We start from the raw sequence: 19,283 nt of genomic DNA, 5'->3' as shown, positions 1-19,283 counted from the left end.
GATGCCCTCCACCCGGCAGTCCCCGCTCTGACGTGGGTGCCCCCCCCTCTCCCCGCCCGGATTAGTGGCAGCTTGGCCTGACTCTCCGGGGCTCCTTCCCCCGCCCCCGCCTGCTGCCCTCCCCTGGGCAGGGGGCTGCTCCGCCCGAGGGGCACTTGTGCTTGCCCAGGTAAGGGGCTCTGGGGACAGCGTGAGGTCAGCTGGCTTGTGAGTGCTGCTGCGCGTGTCAGCGGGAACGTGTGTCTCAGTGTGTGTGTGTGTGTGTGTGTAAGTGCTCTCCAGGGGTCGGCGCGGGGCAGGAGCGGCCTGCGCGTGGGGGGGAGGGTGTTGGTCAGCTCGCCTTTGTCCACGGAGCCAGAGCCGGCATTGTGTCCCCACGTTGCGTGGTTTTCCCTCTGTGTTTGTGTCTTTGTGTGTCTCCTCAGACCTGCTGTCCTCAGGCTCAGAACAGCCGGCTACAAGGGCTCTGGGCCTGTGGCATGGGCTATGGAGCAGGATGGAAAATTGGTGAGGGTGGAAAGGGGCTCCTTCTCCCCACCCCACTACCCCCCCACGACCCCCTGGGCATTTTTAGGAGCCTTTCCTGAGAGTCCTGGTCTAGTCCAGTGACCTGAGAGACTGGCAAATGGGGTGGGATGGGTGTCTGTTCCACTCCCCTGGGACAGTCCCCATCCCCTTGGGGCATGATAGTGACCAGCCCTCGGGGGCCCCCGATAGCCCAGACTCCCACCCTAGCCTGCCCAGCCTCTTCTAGGCCTCAAGCCGCAGGAATCTCCCCCTGGACTCTTCCACAAGCTTCGGCTGCCAGAGGACACAAATGGGGGACCACGGGCACACCCCGGCCCCCATCCGCATCCCGGAACCAGCCTAGGAACAGGAGGATGGGGCTTGGGGGCCTCGGAACTGCAATCTGGGTTAGACCCTCCGTGATCAGTTCCCCGGGCACACTCAGGTCCAGGCCACCCCTCAGGGGAGCCAGGGGAGGGAGGGAGTGTTAACAACTCAGTCATGTAAACAACCCCTACCAGCCTGCCCTGCTACAAAGCCAGCCTCTGGGGGGAGGCAAAAGTCCGGAGAATCTATGCCAGCATGACCTAAGTCGTGCAGGTGCTGACCCCTTCAAGCCTCCTTTCCTCAGGACCCCTCCTCTTCTCAGCTGGTCCAAGGATCCCTGCCTCCCCTCTGGCCTCTCAAGGAAGGCTCCCTTCAGGCCTTTCATGGCGCCCTTCTTCAGGAATGGTGCGGTGACCCGGGACAAGGCTGGCCACATCCGTGAACTCATCCCTTCGATGGAACCGGGGTGGGTGGGGTGGCACTGCCCATGTCCCAGGCTGGGTAAAGGCAGGGCAAGGATGGCTTCCACAAGGAGGCAGGGGAGTTGTGCGGGGTGGGTGGTGGGTGCCCCAGGGGAAGGGAAGCGCCCGTTGGGCGTGTGGGTTTCTGTGTGTGTCTGAATCTGTCTGTGTGTGTTTGAATCTGTCTGTTTGTGTCTGTGCTCTGGAACCACCCCCGCAGAGGAGCTGGGATGCTTCCTCGGGTGGAGGGTGCCTTGCGTTCCCATTTCCTCTCCTTCTCTCTGCTCCCTCCCAGGAGCCACTCCCATGGGCTCCTCTCCAGTGCTGGGCCTGGAGACACTGACATCCCAGGCCAGGGGCCGACCCCTAGAACACAGGGTGGGAGGGCATCTGGTCCCACTTCTTCTTTGGGTAATTGGTGAAACCGGGACCCTTAAACCAAGAACAGAATAGAGTCTAGACCCTTCTAGCACGGCTAGTGCAGGACACCGCCTTGGAAGGGGGCTTGGGTCTGGAACGGTGGACAGCAGCTTGGCCAGATGAGGACCAGGCTGGGCAGAGTGGGGCCAGCGAGTGTGCCCGTGTGCCAGAGCTGGAGACGACCAGGAGCCAGTGGTCCAGCAGGCACGGGGTGGCTGGCGTGGGTCAGAGCGCCCATCACTGACCCGTGAGAACTCGACTGCCCCTGCCAGCTCTGGCACTGACCCCTCCCAGTCGCCCTGCCCTGACACCCCTGGGGGCACCCCGCCCCATCGGTGGCCTGGTCCGGCCCCTCCCGCCCTTTGCTCCAGTTCCCGGGCTTGGCACCTATAGTGGGGGTGCTGCCCGCCTGCCAGGCTCCGGGGCCGGGCCCACGGGAGGGTGGGGCGGCTGGGAAGCTGGCACGCTGCCCCGGGGGAGCCTCTCTCGGCAGGCGCCCGGGTGCCGCGGGGGGGAGGGGGGAACAAAGGGCTCATTCTCCCCGTGCGCAGCCGGTGGCATCGCCGGGGCGTTGGCGGAAGCCCCCGGGGCCCGGGAGGGGGCAGGCCCAGGCGGGGCAGCCGAATCACGGGCTCCTGTTTCCCGCAGGGTGCTGGAGGAGGAAACCGGCGGAGCAGCTTCCCCACTCTCAGTTGCGCGTCTGGCGATGGCGATCAGAGGTCCTGCTGCCCTCTCCGCTGGGCTCTCCCTCCATTAGCCGCGCCGTTCCGCGCTGCGCCCTCGCTGGTGCCTCTCTCCTGGGTCGCGGGATCGGCCCCCCTTCCAGGCACGACCCCCTCCCCCCGGCCCCCCGGCCTTTCCCCCCAGCTCCGCCATCTCCGACCCGGGGCGCGCGTTCCCCCCGGCCCGGCTCCCTCTCTCCCTCCGGGGGCACCCGCTCCCTAGCCCCGGCCCGGCCCTCCCCGCGGCGCAGCACGGAGTCTCGGCGTCCCATGGCGCAACCCACGGCCTCGGCCCAGAAGCTGGTGCGGCCGATTCGCGCCGTGTGCCGCATCCTGCAGATCCCGGAGTCCGACCCCTCCAACCTGCGGCCCTAGAGCGCCCCCGCCGCCCCGGGGGAAAGAGAGCGCGAGCGCGCTGAGCAGAGAGCGGGAGAAAGAGTCCTCGCCCGCCGGCCAGGAGGCCCCGGAGCCGGCCCATGGGGAGAGGACGCCTGGTGTCGGCCCCCACGACCGCCGCCGCCCGCGCCGCGCCGGGCCCGTGAAGCCCAGGTAAGCGCAGAGACGGGCGCCAGACTCGCGCCTTCTGGGGACGCCCATAGCCGGGCATTTCCGAACGGAGCCGGCCACAAGCAGGGAGCGAGCTCTGCTTGCTCCTCTGGGCTGGGCCACACAACTCTGAAAGTTAGGATGCCCTAACCGTGTCGGAGCAGTGGCCTCAGAAAACCCAAGCGCCCTATATCACGGCTCCCCTTGGGTTCCCTCGCCTCCTTCCTGGGGCTTCCCCCAGTGGGCCATGCCGCCTTGCTGGAAGAGTGCAGCAGCTCCGGTGCCACCTGTCATCCTGGTCCTTTGCACGCACGTTCAATTTTCCCTCCTTTGCCTCTCTCTGGGGCCCAGCCTGCTTTCCCCGCCTCCTTCCCTCCCCCCGGCCAGGCTGCAGTTACCAGCGTCCACAGCCGCCCTCACACTGCGGGCTAGACAGGGGTATCTAGACCCATCTGGCCTGAGGCCTCTAACTCCCCTCTCCCAGATTGGCTCACTCCTTCCCTTGGGGCAGCGGTGGGGACCCCAGCCCCCAGCAGTTGTCCTGGGCTCTACCTCAGAAGCCAAGAAACTGTAAAGCACCGCTAAGAGGCTGCCCCTGTGTAGAGACAAATTCGGGCCAGCAGCCCTGTTCTTCCCGATGACTCCAGCCTGCCCTGCCTGCACTGCCCACCCAAACAAGCCCAGGTGGGGCTTGGGGTGGCCTGGCAGCACCCCAGGAACCAAAGATGCAGCGCAGGAAGAGGCTTCTGAAACTGTGCATCTCCCAACCATGTTTGACACAAGGGCACACCGAGGCCCAGAGGAGTGAACTGACTTGCCCGAGGTCACACAGCAGGGGACTGGATCAAGGCCAGGATCTAACCTTCTTGTCTCCCAGGGCAGCGCCTTCTACAGAGCTCATCTTTTGGGTTCTCACCCTCTGTCCTCCCCCATGGCTCATGACCGGTTCCAGACTCAACGAGGGCAGGACATGTCACCCTAGAAATGGTAGTCTCTGACGAGGGGCTCTGGCCCAGGTGGGCTGTCAGGTTCCAGGCACTTGGGGGAAAGGGTAACCTTCCCCTTCTGGGGCATCCCACCCAGGCAGGTCCTTCGAGTCTCACATGGGCAGGTAGCATGGAACCTAGCTGTAGGTTGCCACTTGCCTTACTGGTTTGGGGTGCCTTGGTGCTGCCAGGGCGGTGCCAGGAACTGGGGTGCTTGAAGCATGTTTCTAAGCAACTCATGCCTTCATGGTTCTGCTCCAGGGACCCCCTCTGGGAGAGCCCCATGAGGGCAGGAGAGTGATGGAGGGTCCGCCCAGCTTCCTGAAGGATAGCCCAGCCTGGGAGAAGACAGCCCCTGAGAACGGGATCACAGGACGGGAGCTAGACACCCCACCGCGAGATGGCCTGCACCCTGCGGCAATGTGCCTGGGAGAGCCCGCTCCCTTCTGGAGGGGTGTCCTGAGCACCCCAGGCTCCTGGCTGCCCCCTGGCTTCCCTCAGGGCCCCAAGGACACGCTCCCACTGGTGGAGGGTGAAGGTCCCCGGAATGGAGAGAGGAAGGCTGGCTGGCCAAGCAGCAAGGACGGGCTGCGCTGGAAGGAGGCGATGCTTACCCGTCCACTGGCATTCTGTGGGTCATCGTGCCCACCTCGCTACAGCCCCCTGGTTCCTGAGCATAATGGTGGCCATCCCAAGAGTGAACCTGTGGCCTTCCGGCCCTTGCACTGCCCCTTCCTTCTGGAGACCAAGATCCTGGAGCGAGCTCCTTTCTGGATGCCCACCTGCTTGCCACCCTACCTAGTGTCCAGCCTGCCCCCAGAGCATCCATGTGACTGGCCCTTGGCCCCACACCCCTGGGTGTACTCCGGAGGCCAGCCCAAAGTGCCCTCCACCTTCAGCTTAGGCAGCAAGGTGAGTGTTGGAGCAGAAAGGGTACCTGGGGCTCAGGCCACACATGGGGGCTCAGCAGGCCCCAGGGGCAACACTGGTGGGGTCAAACCACTCTGTCAATCCATTCTGATGGAAAGATAAGGTGGTACCCAGGTGGTGGAGGAGGCTATCAGCTCAGACAGAGTCAACAACAAGCAATTCCTTTTCTGGGCATAGCCTTCTCATTAGGTGATGTTTACCCATCCGCTGGCATTCTTCCCACCTCGCTACAGCCCCCTGATTCCTGAGCATAAGGGTGGCCGTCCCAAGAGTGACCCTGTGGCCTTTGGGCCATTTCAGGAATTGACTCACCCACTGTCCACCCAGAAGGAGACCCGGGAACTGGGGCCTCAGAATGTGTGGTCTTGTTCTGGGAGGAGGGGCAGACAAGGCCCTCTGGGATGTGCTGGTGGTCCTATGGCCTGTACCTATGGCACCTCTCCCCCACGTGGCCTCCAGGGTCATCTTGAGGATGAGATGTCAAATATTTTGAATCCAATGTGGTACAGGGCATCACACCATCTGAATAGATCCTGAAAGCCCTTTGACTGTGCGTGGCATTAACCCTTTAGTTGCTGGATTATGGGGAGACCTGAGAAGTCCTGGGGAAGGATCTGGGATATCCAAGACTATGAGGCTGTGGAGTAGGCGTTTAGAGATCCAGTGCCTATTAACCAGTACATTCTTCCGTATTTTCACAACTCTTAAAGCCACACAGGCACACACCTGTTCTTGTCCTTAATCCCTTCTCCTCTCTTTAGGGCTTTTACCACAAGGATCCAAGCATACTCAGGCTGGCAAAGGACCCATTGGCAACTGTGGAACCTGGGTTGCTGGGCTCAGCCCCTGGTGGACATCTCCAGAGAACTGGGGAAGTGGAACACCCTTCTCTCCCCCAGAGGGATGGAGAGACAGGAGTTGGCAGGCATCCGAACCTTTGCCCCCTTCTCCTGGGACATCCAGACACTGTGCCCCGGACCCCGTGGCCCACTTGTTCCCCAGGCTTGGTTCATACTCTTGGCAATGTCTGGGCTGTCCCCGGAGGTGGGAGCCTTGGGTACCAGCTAGGGCCATCAGCCACAACAAGGTGCCCGTCTCCTGGACCTCCTACCACCCAGGCAGGCTATTGCTCATCTCACCCACCAGCTAGAGATGACCCTTGTGGGCAGTGCCAGGAAGACCTGGAGGGGGCCACCAGTGAGCCCAGTGAATCCAGCGAGGAAGCCTGCAAGACTCCCGGTCCCAGGGCCTGCCCGCCCAGCCATCACACCAAGCTGAAGAAGACGTGGCTCACTCGACACTCTGAGCAGTTTGGGTGCCCAGACAGCTGCCCTGGGGAGGAGGAGAGCCCAGCAGCCCAGCTGCGAGCCCGCAAGAGGTCAAGCAGCCCCGAGGTCCAGGGAACAGCGAGCAGCCCAGCTGCCAAACGCCCAACCGGTCCTTTCCCGGGCAGTGTGGGGCAGGGGGCCAGAGGCCGGCAGGAAGTGCTGGACTCATTATTTGGGAACAAGGCGGAGACAGAACAGTGTGGTGACCACAGAGGTAAGGGGACCGAGGTGGGGTAGAAGTGGGGACTGCTGGGGGCCCTACTTGGGAGGGCGCCACCGGAACAGGGGCTTTCCAGGGAGATGGGGTCAGTAGTCCTTTATGAGTGGGTTACACCCAGCTGCCCCATTGTCCACCTCGATGGGATAGCTCACTGGGAGTCCCTTAGCATCTACAGGCCAGAGCCTTCCAGCAAGTGGTTCCTATTTTCATGTGCCTCCTCCCAAGTCATGGCATACTAGTGAGAATATAATGACAGGGTTCAGCGCGTGGGGTCAAAGGACCTGGGTCCTGACTTGACTGATCGGTGCTGTGTGACCTTGGGCTAGTTACTTCACCTCTCTGGACCTCAGTTTCTTCATCTATAAAATGGGGATAAAGACAGCACCTACCTCGTAAAGACTGCTGCAGGGATGAAACCATATCATTCACATGAAGGACACTAAGTAAGCACCCCATGAACAGGCATCTCTGTGATTATCTGGGCCACAAACCCAATTGGAGAATTGCCTCTCCTGAAGGACCCCTTGTCCTGCCCCAGGAACAAATGACCACTCTCTAGGCCAGCTGGATCATGGAAAGTCAGTGTGAACATTGCTGGTGTTAGGACTTGGGCACATCTCAGACCCCTGTGTTACGCAGTGCCCTTCACAGAGGCTGGCACTGCTGACCCAGCCTCGGTTCTTCGGGACCACCTCAGTTTCTCGGCCTCCTGGAAGCTGGGCCTGGATCAGGACTCTTTCTCTGGCCTTGCACCCCTGCGCCTGGCATGGGTCTGTCTGCACTCTCCCAGACCTCTGCCTGCGGTGGGAAGCTCTTGGCCCCTCCACCGCCTTCTTGGGTTACTGCACCTGTGGCCTGTGTTGAAACTCTGCGGCCTTCTCACCTTCCAGCGCCCTCCGTCCACGTTGGGATTGCCTCTTCACGCTGTCACACAGCCAGTGGCATCACTGAGCCTGAGGCAGAGCCATCCCAAGTCTACACCGACTGTATCCGGAGCCCCAGCTACCCTAGTATCGTAGAGCCCACCTCATGGCCCATCAGTCCATGTCAGGGCTCAGCTCTTTTGAAGTTTTTGGAGGCCTGCTTCCATTGCTCCAAATCAGGTCTCATAGGCCTGGGCCTAGGAGCTGCGCTGGCCCCATATGGGGGCGGGCTGGGTGCTAAGGCAGGACCTGGGGCTCACCAAAGCCCAGGAGGCCCAGATGCCCGACCTGCTGCAATGTCTCCTCAGGAACCCGGGACGACGGGGCCAGCCTGCAGGCCCCGGGGCTCCAGGAAACACCTCGCGTGGCTCCTGTGGCAGGCATCACTCAGTGCCAAGGCTGTGCCCAGGCAGCTGGCGAGACAGGAGGGCCAGCCCGCTACTCCCAGCCACTGTCCAGGTGAGCCTGTTGCCCCTGGCTGCCCCCAGCACCCTCCCAGTGGAGGCTCCCTGCTCACCTGCCTCCACCCTGTCTCCAGATTGCCACTGGGAGAGGAGCAGCCACAGGAGGAAGACTCGGCAGCCAGCTCCGAGGAGGGAGGAGGGTCTGGCCTGGAGGCTGGGCTTAGCGTGGGCCTCGCCAAGCACCTGCTCAGTGCACTGGGAGACCGCCTGTGCCGTGTTCTGAGGAGGGAGCGGGAGGCCCTGGCCTGGGCGCACCAGGAAGGTGAGTGTGCCTATGGGGCATTCACTCTGCGAGGGCCTGATCCTGCAGTCAGTGCTTTTTTGTGGGGCCTCCTTCCCTGCCAGTACTGCCTGCCCATCCTGCCCCCAGCTCAGCTCAGGAGCTCCTGCCTTGCTGTGCCCATATTTCCAGCTCAGGCTCTGAGTCAACTTGTATTCTGAAGTTTCTGGCCTGGGCGGAGGATGTTGGGAAGGTGTAAAACCTGGTCTGGCCCAACCCTTCTAGAGCTTTGGGCTTGCTAGGGAAAAAAGATTGAATGCCAAGTGTCTGTAAGAGCTCCGGAAGGTGGCGGGGGAGCTCCCTGTGGCTTTGCATGGAGGGAAGGCTTCCGGGGCGGCCAGCTGTCAGGCCCTGGGAGGCTGGTAGGACTGGGGCCAAGGTTAGAGGTGAGCAGAGTGCGAGGTGTTCAGCTAGTGCCTCTGGCTCCAGCCTCTCCCTCCTGTTTGTTGTTGTTCAGTCACCAAATCATGTCTGACTCTTTGCGACCCCATGAACCGCAGCACGCTAGGCTTCCCTGTCCTTCACCATCTCCCGAGTTCGCTCAAACTCATGTCCATTGAGTCAGTGACGCCATCCAACCAGCTCATCCTCTGTTGCCCCTTCTTCTGCCCTCAATCTTTCCCAGCATCAGGGTCTTTTCCAGGCTCCCTTCCATGGGATCCTGGGAAACACACACCCTCGGCCTTGTCACTCCCTGGATGAGGCCACAGGTGGTTCCCTCTTTTTTTAATTTTGTACTGGGGTATAGCCAAGTAACAATGTTGTGATAGTTTCAGGTGGACAGCAGAGGGACTCAGCCATACATATACATGTATCCACTCTCCCTCAAACTTCCCCCCCAACCAGGCAGTGGTGGCTCCCTCCTACCCAGAAAGTCCAGCCCCTTCCCCTCTCACAGCCAGCTCCTGTCTACCCTACCACTCCCTCTGCCTGGATTCCCAGCACACCGCATCACTGTCTGCGCAGCTCACTCGAGCTTGTCTGCTCCCTCGGGCCTTGGCACCCTCAGTTCCCTCGTCTGGAATGCCCTTCTCCTCCCTTCCTACCTGGTGAATGAAAACTTACTCATCACTCGGGGCCCGTTTGGGCAGCTGTCCCCACCCTCATCCTTCCGTCCCACTCATAATCTAGCAGCCACCCCATGATGCCATGATCACTGCTGTGTTTGTGGGCTCATCTCTCGCCTTGTGATGTGAGTACTGGGAGGCCAAGCACCAGGTTCTGACCAGCTTTGAACTACCAGCACCCAGTCCGAGATGGGACAAGTGTGTCTAATGGGTGTATGAATGTCTGCTCACCAGCGATCTCCCACCTGCCAGCAAGTGCTTAATTTGAAACTCTGGGTGAGAGAGGGAGTAAGGTTTCCTCTTCTGAGATATAGAGGAGGCCCTGAGGAAATGGGCTTCCCAGGTGGCACTAGTGGTAAAGAACCTGCCTGCCAGTGCTGGAGATGGAGTAGAAGCAGGTTCAATCCCTGGGTTGGGAAGATCCCCTGGAGGAGGGCATGGCAACCCACTCCAGTATCCTTGCCAACCCACTCCAGAATCCCATGGACAGAGGAGCCTGGTGGGCTACAGTCCATGAGGTTGCAAAGAGTCGAACATGACTGAGTGACTTAGCACACATGCCCCTGAGAAGACCCCACTGCTCTGGAGGATGAGGGGATGAAAGGTTGTATAGGGTGGATCTGGAAGCCGTGGGACAGGCGTTGAAGGGGCACACTGACTGAGCTGTCCTGAGCTGTCCAAGCTGTCCTTGGTTGCAGATGGTGGTGCGGTAGAGGGGCTGTTGAGTAATCCAGGGTGACTGCAAGAGGCCTGTCTCCCTTTGGGGGTAGCCCCTCAGTGGACACTGCCCCTGTCTGTGCATCCCTCCCACATGAGGTCCTCAAAGAGGCCACTGGCTTGAGGCCCCTCTGACCCTGTTCTCTCCTGTGGTTAGCAGGCCAGGCACCAGTCGGGACTGAGGACGACCCAAGCCTTCCACGCTGCTGCAGCCACTGCCACCATGGACTGTTCAATACCCACTGGCGATGCCCTCGCTGCAGCCACCGGCTGTGTGTGGCCTGTGGTCGCATGGCAGGTGCTGGGAGGACCAGGGAGAAAGCAGGTAGGAAAGGAGCCGGGGGCCTTGGAAGGGCCGCTTTAGAGTTCATGGTCAGGGACTTCCCTGGTGGTCCAGTGGTTAAGACTCTGTGCATCCACTACAGGAAGCACGGGTTCAATCCCCAGTCAGGGAACTAAAATCCTACATGCTTCAAGGCATGGGCCAAAAAAAAAAGAGTTCAAGGCCATTTCTTGGCTGAGTGTCCCCAAGAGTCTTCCTCCCCAGCCTGCTCAATGCTCCTTGGACCAGACAGTTTCCTCTCCAGATCAGAGGGCCATGCCTGTGTTCTAGCCCACCCTTGAAAGAAGTCACATGCCTACTCTCTGCCCCTCACTTTGCTCAGCTTGTACCTTTTTAAACCTTACAACACTGTGAGGTGGGTATTATTGCCTCCATGTTCCAGATAGTAAGAAAAACTCACGTTAAGTGACTTGCCCAAGGTCACACAACAAGTAAGTGTTAGATCCAGGATTTAAAGTCAGGTCTTCTGATTCCAAGTCCTGCTATGTTCATGGTTCTCAGCTTTCTCTCCCTTGGCTCAACTCGGCCACCTCAACACTTGAAGTTTCCCAGTGTTCCAACAGACATGGCCAAAAAGAGTTCCAGGGTCAGAAACCTTTCAGAACACCGTATTCTACATGATCATCTTGCAATGCACTCAGCATATTAAAGGCTCTGTGTTCTGCAAGCAGAGGATCTTGTGTCACTATGGAACCCAAGTTTCCCAGAAGGCCCATGTTTTATAGATTGTCAAGGTCCCTGATTGAAATATCACGCCCTTGCCCTTCTTCCCTGACCTTAACCTGGGATTACCTTGATTTCCTGACCCACAGCTTCTGCCTTCCCACCCCAACAGGCTCTCAGGGACAGTCCACGGAGAAGTGTGGCCAGGAAGTTGGGCACAGTGCCAGTTCCCTAATGCTCACCCAGTTTGTCTCCAGTCAGGGTGAGCTCTCTTGGAGGGGTGGGGTGGACAGAGGGCAGGTCCAGGGGGAGACCAGCTTCCTGTGTGGATGTCCCTCAGCCCTATCCTATGTCCTCCTGGTGAGTGAGGCCAAGCAGTGTGGGAGTGGCCCCCTGTCTGCCATCACTGGCAAGTTCCATCTCCCCTCTACCCCTTACAGCTTTGGCAGAATTAAGCGCTGCAATGCACCAGGTCTGGGTCAAGTTTGACATCCGGGGGCACTGCCCCTGCCAAGCTGATGCCCGACTGTGGACCGCTGGGGATGGGGGCCCGCAGGTAAGAAAGCAGGGCATGGGACAGGGCGCTAGCCTGTGGGGCCCAGGATAAGGCAGTGTGTCTTCAAATCCCTGACCTCGGCAGGGTTTGGTCCTTCGGTGGGAATGAAGAGGGATGTGGAAGCTGGGTGAAGTTGGGACACTTGTCTTCTTCCCCTGGGGACCAAGATCCCTGGAGTGAGCTCGAGTATCTGCCCCCACCCAGGCCCCAGAAGTCCTCACTCTCTGCCTGCCCGGAGCTCCCGCCTTCTTTGTGTGTGTTCTTTCTGTAACTGCTAGAGTTTCTTCTCTCCGCTCCTGGGAGCACGCGCCTGCAGGCAGAGTGTCCGCCCAGCTTCTCAGCATGCGCATGCGTTTTCTCTTGTTTCCGTTGTGTCTGACTCTTTGCGAGTCCATGCACTGTAGCCCGCCAGGCTCCTCTGTCCATGGGATTCTCCAGGCAAGATTACTGGAGTGGGTTGCCACCCTTCTCCAGGGGATCTTCCCGACCCAGGGATCAAACCCACGTCTTTTATGTCTCCTGCATTGACAGATGCGTTCTTTATCACTAGCGCCACCTGGGAAGTCCTCTTCTTAGTATTCCCTGCACCTAATACAGAGCAGGTGCTCAATATGCATTTCAGTTTGTTTTTTTTTTAACGAAGTTCATGTACTTACTATAAAAGTCATATATTCAATAAATAGTTTAGAGAACGGTTTTTGTCTATCAGATACTCTATACATTCCAGCCATGGAAAATGTGAAAGATATAGATAACACAGCAATGGCTTATAATGTCACCATTGTCGTTTTGACATATTTCTTTCCAATCACTTGCCTCCATGTGTATTCCAGCCTCTCTTACATAGACTTTGGATCCGGCTGCATGCATGAGTCCATGGGCAACTTTTCTCCACCTAATGATCTATCATATGACATTCTGCTCCTTGTAAACACCATTTTAGGACTTACAGGGGTCCACTGTGAATACTTGGGGGTTGAATTGGATTGAGCTGCATTTGCCGTATTTACATTTCTGATTGGATTGCGGGGGGCGGGTGGTGACTGGGTTTAACAGAAGGAGCCGATGGAGAAAACTCCCCCAACTCCACAACCTTCCTGCAACGGGGAAACCAACAGGACCAAGGACATTAAAGAGGGTGAGCAGCCCCCTGTCCCTCACTCAGACTGTGTCGGGGAAGCTGAGTCAGGTTGGAATCCCCAGGAGAGATTGGAATTGCTTTAGCCATCCCCACCCCCATCACCATTTCTGTCCTCAAGTCATCCTAAAGAAAGTGGTGTGTGTGCGTGTGTGTGTGTGTGAAGTCACTTCAGTCGTGTCTGACTCTTTGAGACCCCATGGACTGTAGCCCACCAGGCTCCTCTGTCCATGGGATTCTCCAGGCAAGAATACTGGAGTGGGTTGCCATGCCCTCCTCCATCTAAAGAAAATCAATCTCAGTAGAATCTAGGACAAGACTTCTAGCTCTTCTCCGTCCAAGCCCCTGATCTGAGTCCCTCGTTTGGAGAGGTCCTAGAGACCCTGCCAGGAAAGCTGGTGGGAGGCGAGTACATCTAGGGCAGAGTTGAAATGGGCAAGGCCAGCGAAGGCTGAGCAGGCACAGCCAGGAGATGAGGGAAGCACGTTGTAGGCAATGGAACCTCTACAGAAAGGTGAAGCCCCGCACCCCTCTCCTCCTTCACAGAGACCCCAGACTCCACAGAGACCCCGGCAGAAGACCGTGCCAGCCGAGGGCCCCTGCCTTGTCCCTCTCTGTGTGAACTGCTTGCCTCCACCGCTGTCAAACTCTGCCTGGGGCATGAACGGATACACATGGCCTTTGCCCCTGTCACACCGGCCCTGCCCAGCGTGAGCAAGGGCATGAAGGGAAGGGCTGGGGTCCCGGGACCCAAGCTGGGCTGGCCTCCCCTGTAGGCTCAGGTGGGTCCTGAGTACTCCCTCCGCTCTGTACCTCCCTCCCCGCAGGATGACCGCATCACCAACATCCTGGACAGCATCATCGCTCAGGTTGTGGAGCGGAAGATCCAGGAGAAAGCCCTGGGGCCGGGGCTGCGGGCTGGGCCGGGGCTGCGGGCCGGGCCAGGCCTGCGCAAGGGCCTGGGCCTGCCCCTCTCCCCCGTTCGGCCCCGGCTGCCTCCCCCTGGAGCTCTGCTGTGGCTGCAGGAGCCCAGGCCTCAGCGAGGCTTCCACCTCTTCCAGGAGCACTGGAGGCAGGGCCAGGTGAGGCTCCCAGCTCTCATGGCCTTGCCTGAGAGGCCTGAGGGAGGCTGCCTCCCTCTCTTTGGCCCCGTGATCCTCAGTGCTCTGTGCTTGCCTTGAGGGGTTACCCTAGTCTTGGGGGCTGTGACGGGGTCCCTGGTGTCTGGGTTGTCTGTTGGGCATGACCACCCCCCTCCCAATACACACAGGGCCTTTGATCTTGAGGCCAAGGCAGACCTGGTCAGTCACTCAGAGGGAACAAGGCTGGTCCCCATGCCGTTCTGGTGCCCGAAAACATGCTACAGTCTGGCCCCATTGGGTACCCCCTCCATTCTCCCCATGTTCCCCTTTCTTTCCCCACTGCAGCCTGTGCTGGTGTCAGGAATTCAGAGGACACTTCAGGGCCACCTGTGGGGGTCAGAAGCTCTCGGGGCACTTGGAGGCCAGGTGCAGGCACTGACCCCCCTTGGGCCTCCCCAGCCCACCAGCCTGGGCAGCGCAACATTCTGGGAGGGATTCTCCCGGCCTGAGAGTGAGTATCCCAGAAGAGAGGAGGAGGAGGGAGCCTGAGCCTGGGGTGTGGCAGTGGGCAAGGCTGTGGGGTCTCAAAGTGGACCTGGGGGCATCTAGAAGCAGAGCCCCCTGCAGAAACTAGATTCTGTCACCGCCATGGGAGCAGGGCCCTCTGGGCCAATGAGGTTTCTCCCTGGGCCAATAGCTGTTCTGTCTTCCCACTAGGTCGCCCGAAGTCAGATGAGGGCTCGGTGTTCCTACTGCATAGAGCTCTGGGGGACGAGGACACCAGCAGGTATATGGTGCCAAGGGCTGCTTGGGCCTCCCTGCATCTCCTGTTTGGGGGGGTTACCCTAGTCTCAGGAGCTGTGATGGGGTCCCTGGTGCCTGAGTTGAGTCTGTTGGGCGTGACATTACCCTCCCCCCTGCCCCCCCCCCACACACACAGGGTAGAGAACCTGGCTGCCAGCCTGCCCCTCCCAGAGTACTGTGCCCACCATGGGAAACTCAATCTGGCGTCCTACCTCCCTCCGGGCCCTGTCCTGCGTCCACTGGAGCCCCAGCTGTGGGCAGCCTATGGTGAGTGTCCACTCTACTCCTGCCCAGTCTCTACCCCTCTACCTATCATCCCCAAGAACCCATGAGTCTGTGCCAAGGTCCTGGGGCCCATTCCCAACTAGCCTTTCTCCACTTCCACATAGGTGTGAGCCCACATCGTGGGCACCTGGGGACCAAGAACCTCTGTGTGGAGGTGACCGACCTGGTCAGTGTCCTGGTACATGCTGAAGCCCCCCTGCCCACCTGGCGCCGGACACAGAAAGGTGCGTCCTCAACTGGAAGCAGGGGTGGGCACGAGCTTCTGAGGCGAAGTGGTGTCTCTGCTGGCCCCGGGGTCCTCCTGAGCTGTCTTTCTTTCCCAGATTTCCTCTCAGGCCTGGACGGGGAGGGGCTGTGGTCCCCAGGCAGCCAGGTCAGCACCGTGTGGCATGTGTTCCGGGCACAGGACGCCCAGCGCATCCGCCGCTTTCTCCAGATGGTGAGGAGGGAGCCGGGGACCCTCCCCTTCCCCTCCCAGCCCCAGGAGCTCTCGCTCTGTGTGTGTGCCCCGTGTGCTCGCTCCCTCGCCTCAGGTGAGCTGGACTCGACAGGTGCAGAGAAGGCAGACGGGGCCCTTGGGAGAGGTGTGTGGTGGGGTGCACAGAGAGTGAGGGGTTGAGGCAGGACCTAGTGATGAAATGAGGAAAGAGCTGCCACAGGCTGGGCCCTGGGTCTATCATCTTCACTAATTGTCACAGATACCACATTCAATAGGGCTTCCCTGGGGGCTCAGGATGGTAAAGAGTCTGCCTGCAATGCAGGAAACCCAGGGTTCAATCCCTGGGTCAGGAACATTCCCTGGAGAAGGGAATGGCAACCCACTCCACTATTCTTGCCTGGAGAATTACCTGGACAGAGGAGCCTGGCAGGCTACAATCCATGGGATTGCAAAGAGTCAGACAGGATTGAGCGACTAACCCACACACTTTATGAAGAGGTGCCCTTTGGGGTGCTAGCAAGGAACGGCTGAGGGGGGGCAGCCGTAGTAGGCAGAGGGAGAGATGGGACCTAGAGAAGGGGCAGGGAAGGAGAAGAGGAGTGGTTGTGCAGGAGGTGGCAGAGGCCCTGTGGTTCCGAAGTCCAGCGGAGCCCTGATTGTCCTAGGGAAGGGACGCCCACCAAGGGTCACCCCTGCTCAGGCACACACGCACACACAGACACGCAAGTGTCAGCGCAGCTGTCCATCACTACCCCCCTACCTACACGCGCAGAAGGGTGGGTGGACTCACATGAGCTGAAACACACAGAGCGGAGCAGACCACAGTACGCCTTCACACACACATGGCCTTGTCTGGGCTGGGTGTGGCCGGATGTGGGCAGTCCTGCATGGCCAAACCCAGTGATTCATGGGGAGGGTCGGAGGGGCATAGCCTCACTGAGAGGCCTGGGTGACACTGCTCAGGTTCCAGGTCGGACTTCCTTGGCACCTGCCTGGGATTACCCTATAGTCCAGCCTTCAGTCCAGCCTGACTCATCAGCCTGGTCTTGGAGGCCTGAACCCTGAGCCCAGAGATAATGGCTGAGGTCCTAACTGAAGGGCTTGGAAGGAGCTGGTGGGCACCTGGAGCACAAGGCTGGGTTCCCCTGGCCCCTGGCCTCCATGAGCCCCCGTCTGCACAAGAAGCTCCCTGCTCTGGTTGGAGAGGGGAGGGGAGGTGAAGGCCCCCCAGAGGTTTGCCTGCTTCAGAGGCCTCAGCCTAGACAGTCTAGGTTCATCCACTGAGAGTCAGAACTTGAGTCTGGATCTGAGATCCTAGGAGAATCTGACGAAAGCTTCAAATTGTCTCCCTAGGGACATATGGCTACCTACTCACCCACAGTTTAGCATGCAGTTCAGGATGTCCTGGGACTCCACCAAGTTAAGAGCTCCTGGCATAGATGGTTTATGAGTTGCGATTCTGCAGGATGTCTTCCTGGGTTTTGGAGAAAGGAGTACCTTTGGAGGAGGGAGCAGAGAGCCCAGGGCCAGAGACACAGAGGCTATTCAAGCCATCTAGCCCCAGGAAAAGTGGAGATTTGGACCGTCTGCCTCTTAATCCTTCCTTCTGATCTTCTTCCAGCCAGATTGCCGGCCTAAGCGGCCCCAGCCCCCATTAGCTGGGTCCTGTCCCACCCACCCCTACATCCTCCCCCACCTGCCCTTCAAGACTCTACAGCTCCTACCTGTGTCTCTGGCCTTTGGGAAGCCCACGCCCCATCTTCCTGCAGCCCTACCCTAGCCTCTCCCCTACTCCACTTGCTCATCCCTCCTTCTCTTCTTTGAGGTGTGCCCCACTGGGGCAGGAAACTTGGAGCCTGGTACCCCTGGCAGGTGCTACCTGGACGCAGGGCTGCGGCGGCGCCTGCGGGAGGAGTGGGGTGTGAGCTGCTGGACCCTGCTACAGGCCCCCGGAGAAGCCGTGCTGGTGCCCGCGGGGGCTCCCCACCAGGTGCTTCCCCAGCGCATGCCAGTGGGGGCTCTGCAGAGAGCTCAGAGTATCAGAAGCAGTCCCCAGGCTGTTACCCTCTCTGTTCCTCCTGCGGAGCTAGGCAGAACAGAAGTCACGCCTCCACTGTAGGGAAGAGGAGAATCCTGTGGTCTTGAAGTCATCAAGCTTACTGGGCATCAAGCTTGTCCCTCGATGTCTGCTCTGCCTGCGCCATCTCTGGCATCCCATTGGCTGCTTTTGGCCACATCCTTTGTGGTGCCCCTTGCTGGATCCAGGGCGTCCGCTCTCTGAGAGCCGGTTGGGTGGGGCTCATTAACGAGGAGTAGAGCTCAGGGATCAGAGGGGCAGGATACGTCACCCTGAGTCTCTGTTGACCGCCCCCCTCACCTGTCTCCTCCCCGGCACAGGTGCAGTGCCTGGTAAGCACAGTGAGCGTCACTCAGCACTTCCTGTCCCCTGAGACCTCTGCCCTCTCTGCTCAGCTCTGCCACCAGGGGCCCAGCCTGCCCACTGCCCACCGCCTGCTTTATGCTCAGGTGAGTGGGACACTGGCCAGGAGCCTGGGTGTGCTGCTCGATTTCCCCATCAAGCAGAGCTGGGTCCAGGGAGGGCCTTCTTGGCAGGGAGAGCCCCGGGGCATGACTGTAAACTCCTTGTCCTCTCTCTTTCTCCTAGATGGACTGGGCTGTGTTCCAAGCAGTGAAGATGGCTGTGGGAACATTGCAAGAGGCTAAATAGGGGTGGGAGGTCCCAGGTGTCTGCGGTGCAGGTCAGGGGCAGGCACGGCTTCAGCAGAGAAAGGCACTGGGGAACTTGGGGACTTTGGGTCAATTCCGCACTCTGGACACAAGCAGGCACCAGGTTCCCTGCCCCTGACCTGAGCCCTGATGCCAACAACCACAGTGCCACTGAAGCTTACACCTGCCCTTTGCATACTGGCACCTGCTCTGCCCCTGAGCCCTTCTCCAAGGTACCAGACCCAGACTAGGGGGTGATTGTCTCCTTCTAACCCCTGCCCCCCAACCCAGCAGACAAACAGCCCTTCCCTGGGGGACCTCAGGCATCATTCTGGCTTAAGCGACACCTTCTGTTGCTGCTTCACCTCCTGCTGTCTCCTGTGCCTGAGCTCTGCTCATACCACCCACATCTTCCCGGGCTCCCAGAGGCCCTTCGCCCTGCAGGTGTGCTAGACAAGGGGGTCACTGACATCCCGCCTTCCTGCCACTGAGCTGTGAAGTGTGGGGAGGGGATGGCCTCAGGTCACCATCTAGGCTTGGCCAGAGGGGGCGATATGGGCAAGGCCCCATCCTTGCTCCCTCCTCTACCTCCTTCCTTCTGGATTTCCATTAAAGGCTGTTGTTTTGTGAATGCTGCCTTGTGGTTGGCCCTGCTCCTGCAGGCCACGTGGATGGGGAGGGAGGGGGACACCTGGAACTGGAGCAGGGTGGGAGGGGGCTGAAGCAGTGGTGACAGAGACCTCAGACACCCCTGCCTGCTCCTCTTAGGGTGCGGGGGGCACTGTGTCCCTCCCTCCCACAGAGGAGCAAAGGGGGGCTGACCTTGAGGATGCTCCTGACAGCAGGCAAGGAGGAGGTCTCGGTCACAGCAGCATGGCATCTCCCTGTGTGACACTAGAGACCCAGAATCCCTAACTCTCCTTGCAAACTTAAGGCCACCCCATCTCTCCTGTCTGAACTGGAGCTCTGGGAGTCTGGGCCCAGAAAGCCCCTGACCAGCCTTTTGCCGTCGGTGCCCATGGCCAGCCCCATGCCCACTGGCTGGTGCTGGAGACAGTTGACAGCCCCTCCCCACCCCCAGGGCCCTCTGGTGTGGCTCCAGCCCTCCCCCCCGGCCTCGTATTTCTCACCCCCAACACGCTCTGACTCTTGTTACAATTGTTCCTGTGGTGGTTCTGGGAATGTTATTTTTTTTTTATGAAATAAAATTTTTTTATTATAAATTTAATATACTTTCAGAACTTTTAGAAAATAAGAAAAAGAAACCTGTATACTATTTACCTCCACTCACCTTCAATCCAACCACTCTTATGTTGGTGTATTTCCTTTAGTTTTTTTTCTCCAGGGA

General features: G+C 59.5%; 2 protein-coding genes across 3 annotated transcripts; both read left to right on the top strand.

The window, feature by feature from the left end:
* Positions 1–2,707: 2,707 nt before the first annotated feature.
* HRURF (HR upstream open reading frame) lies at positions 2,708–2,812 on the top strand. Its single transcript, XM_061426965.1, has one exon. It carries the CDS (start codon positions 2,708–2,710, stop codon positions 2,810–2,812), a length of 105 nt encoding a protein of 34 aa, XP_061282949.1.
* A 92-nt stretch (positions 2,813–2,904) lies between these two features.
* HR (HR lysine demethylase and nuclear receptor corepressor) lies at positions 2,905–18,566 on the top strand. 2 transcript variants are annotated; one of them, XM_061426919.1, is made up of 19 exons: positions 2,905–2,986; positions 4,231–4,881; positions 5,661–6,441; positions 7,679–7,829; positions 7,909–8,096; positions 10,059–10,223; positions 11,077–11,166; positions 11,345–11,460; positions 12,517–12,598; positions 13,145–13,308; positions 13,426–13,680; positions 14,026–14,191; positions 14,398–14,467; positions 14,621–14,751; positions 14,874–14,993; positions 15,093–15,208; positions 17,034–17,198; positions 17,606–17,734; positions 17,874–18,566. In XM_061426919.1, the coding sequence occupies exons 2-19, from the start codon at positions 4,270–4,272 to the stop codon at positions 17,934–17,936; spliced, it is 3,564 nt and encodes a 1,187-aa protein (XP_061282903.1). In that variant the 5' UTR covers positions 2,905–2,986; positions 4,231–4,269; the 3' UTR covers positions 17,937–18,566. The 2 variants fall into 2 exon arrangements, with proteins under 2 accessions (XP_061282903.1, XP_061282902.1); XM_061426918.1 differs by having other exon boundaries at positions 10,056–10,223.
* Positions 18,567–19,283: the final 717 nt, after the last annotated feature.

The sequence above is a fragment of the Bos javanicus genome, chromosome 8 (genome assembly GCF_032452875.1).
Source record: "Bos javanicus breed banteng chromosome 8, ARS-OSU_banteng_1.0, whole genome shotgun sequence".
Taxonomy (NCBI): Eukaryota; Metazoa; Chordata; class Mammalia; order Artiodactyla; family Bovidae; genus Bos; species Bos javanicus.
This window is presented reverse-complemented; position numbering and strand designations above follow the sequence as displayed.

Bases quoted from the DNA above. Each gene is read 5' to 3' on its own strand.
- HRURF (XM_061426965.1), top strand. From the start codon at position 2,708: ATGGCGCAACCCACGGCCTCGGCCCAGAAGCTGGTGCGGCCGATTCGC.
- HR (XM_061426918.1), top strand. From the start codon at position 4,270: ATGGAGGGTCCGCCCAGCTTCCTGAAGGATAGCCCAGCCTGGGAGAAG. The intron at 8,097-10,055 runs GTGAGTGTGCCT...TCCTGTGGTTAG, and splicing joins GGCCTGGGCGCACCAGGAAG to CAGGCCAGGCACCAGTCGGG. The intron at 14,752-14,873 runs GTGAGTGTCCAC...ACTTCCACATAG, and splicing joins CCAGCTGTGGGCAGCCTATG to GTGTGAGCCCACATCGTGGG.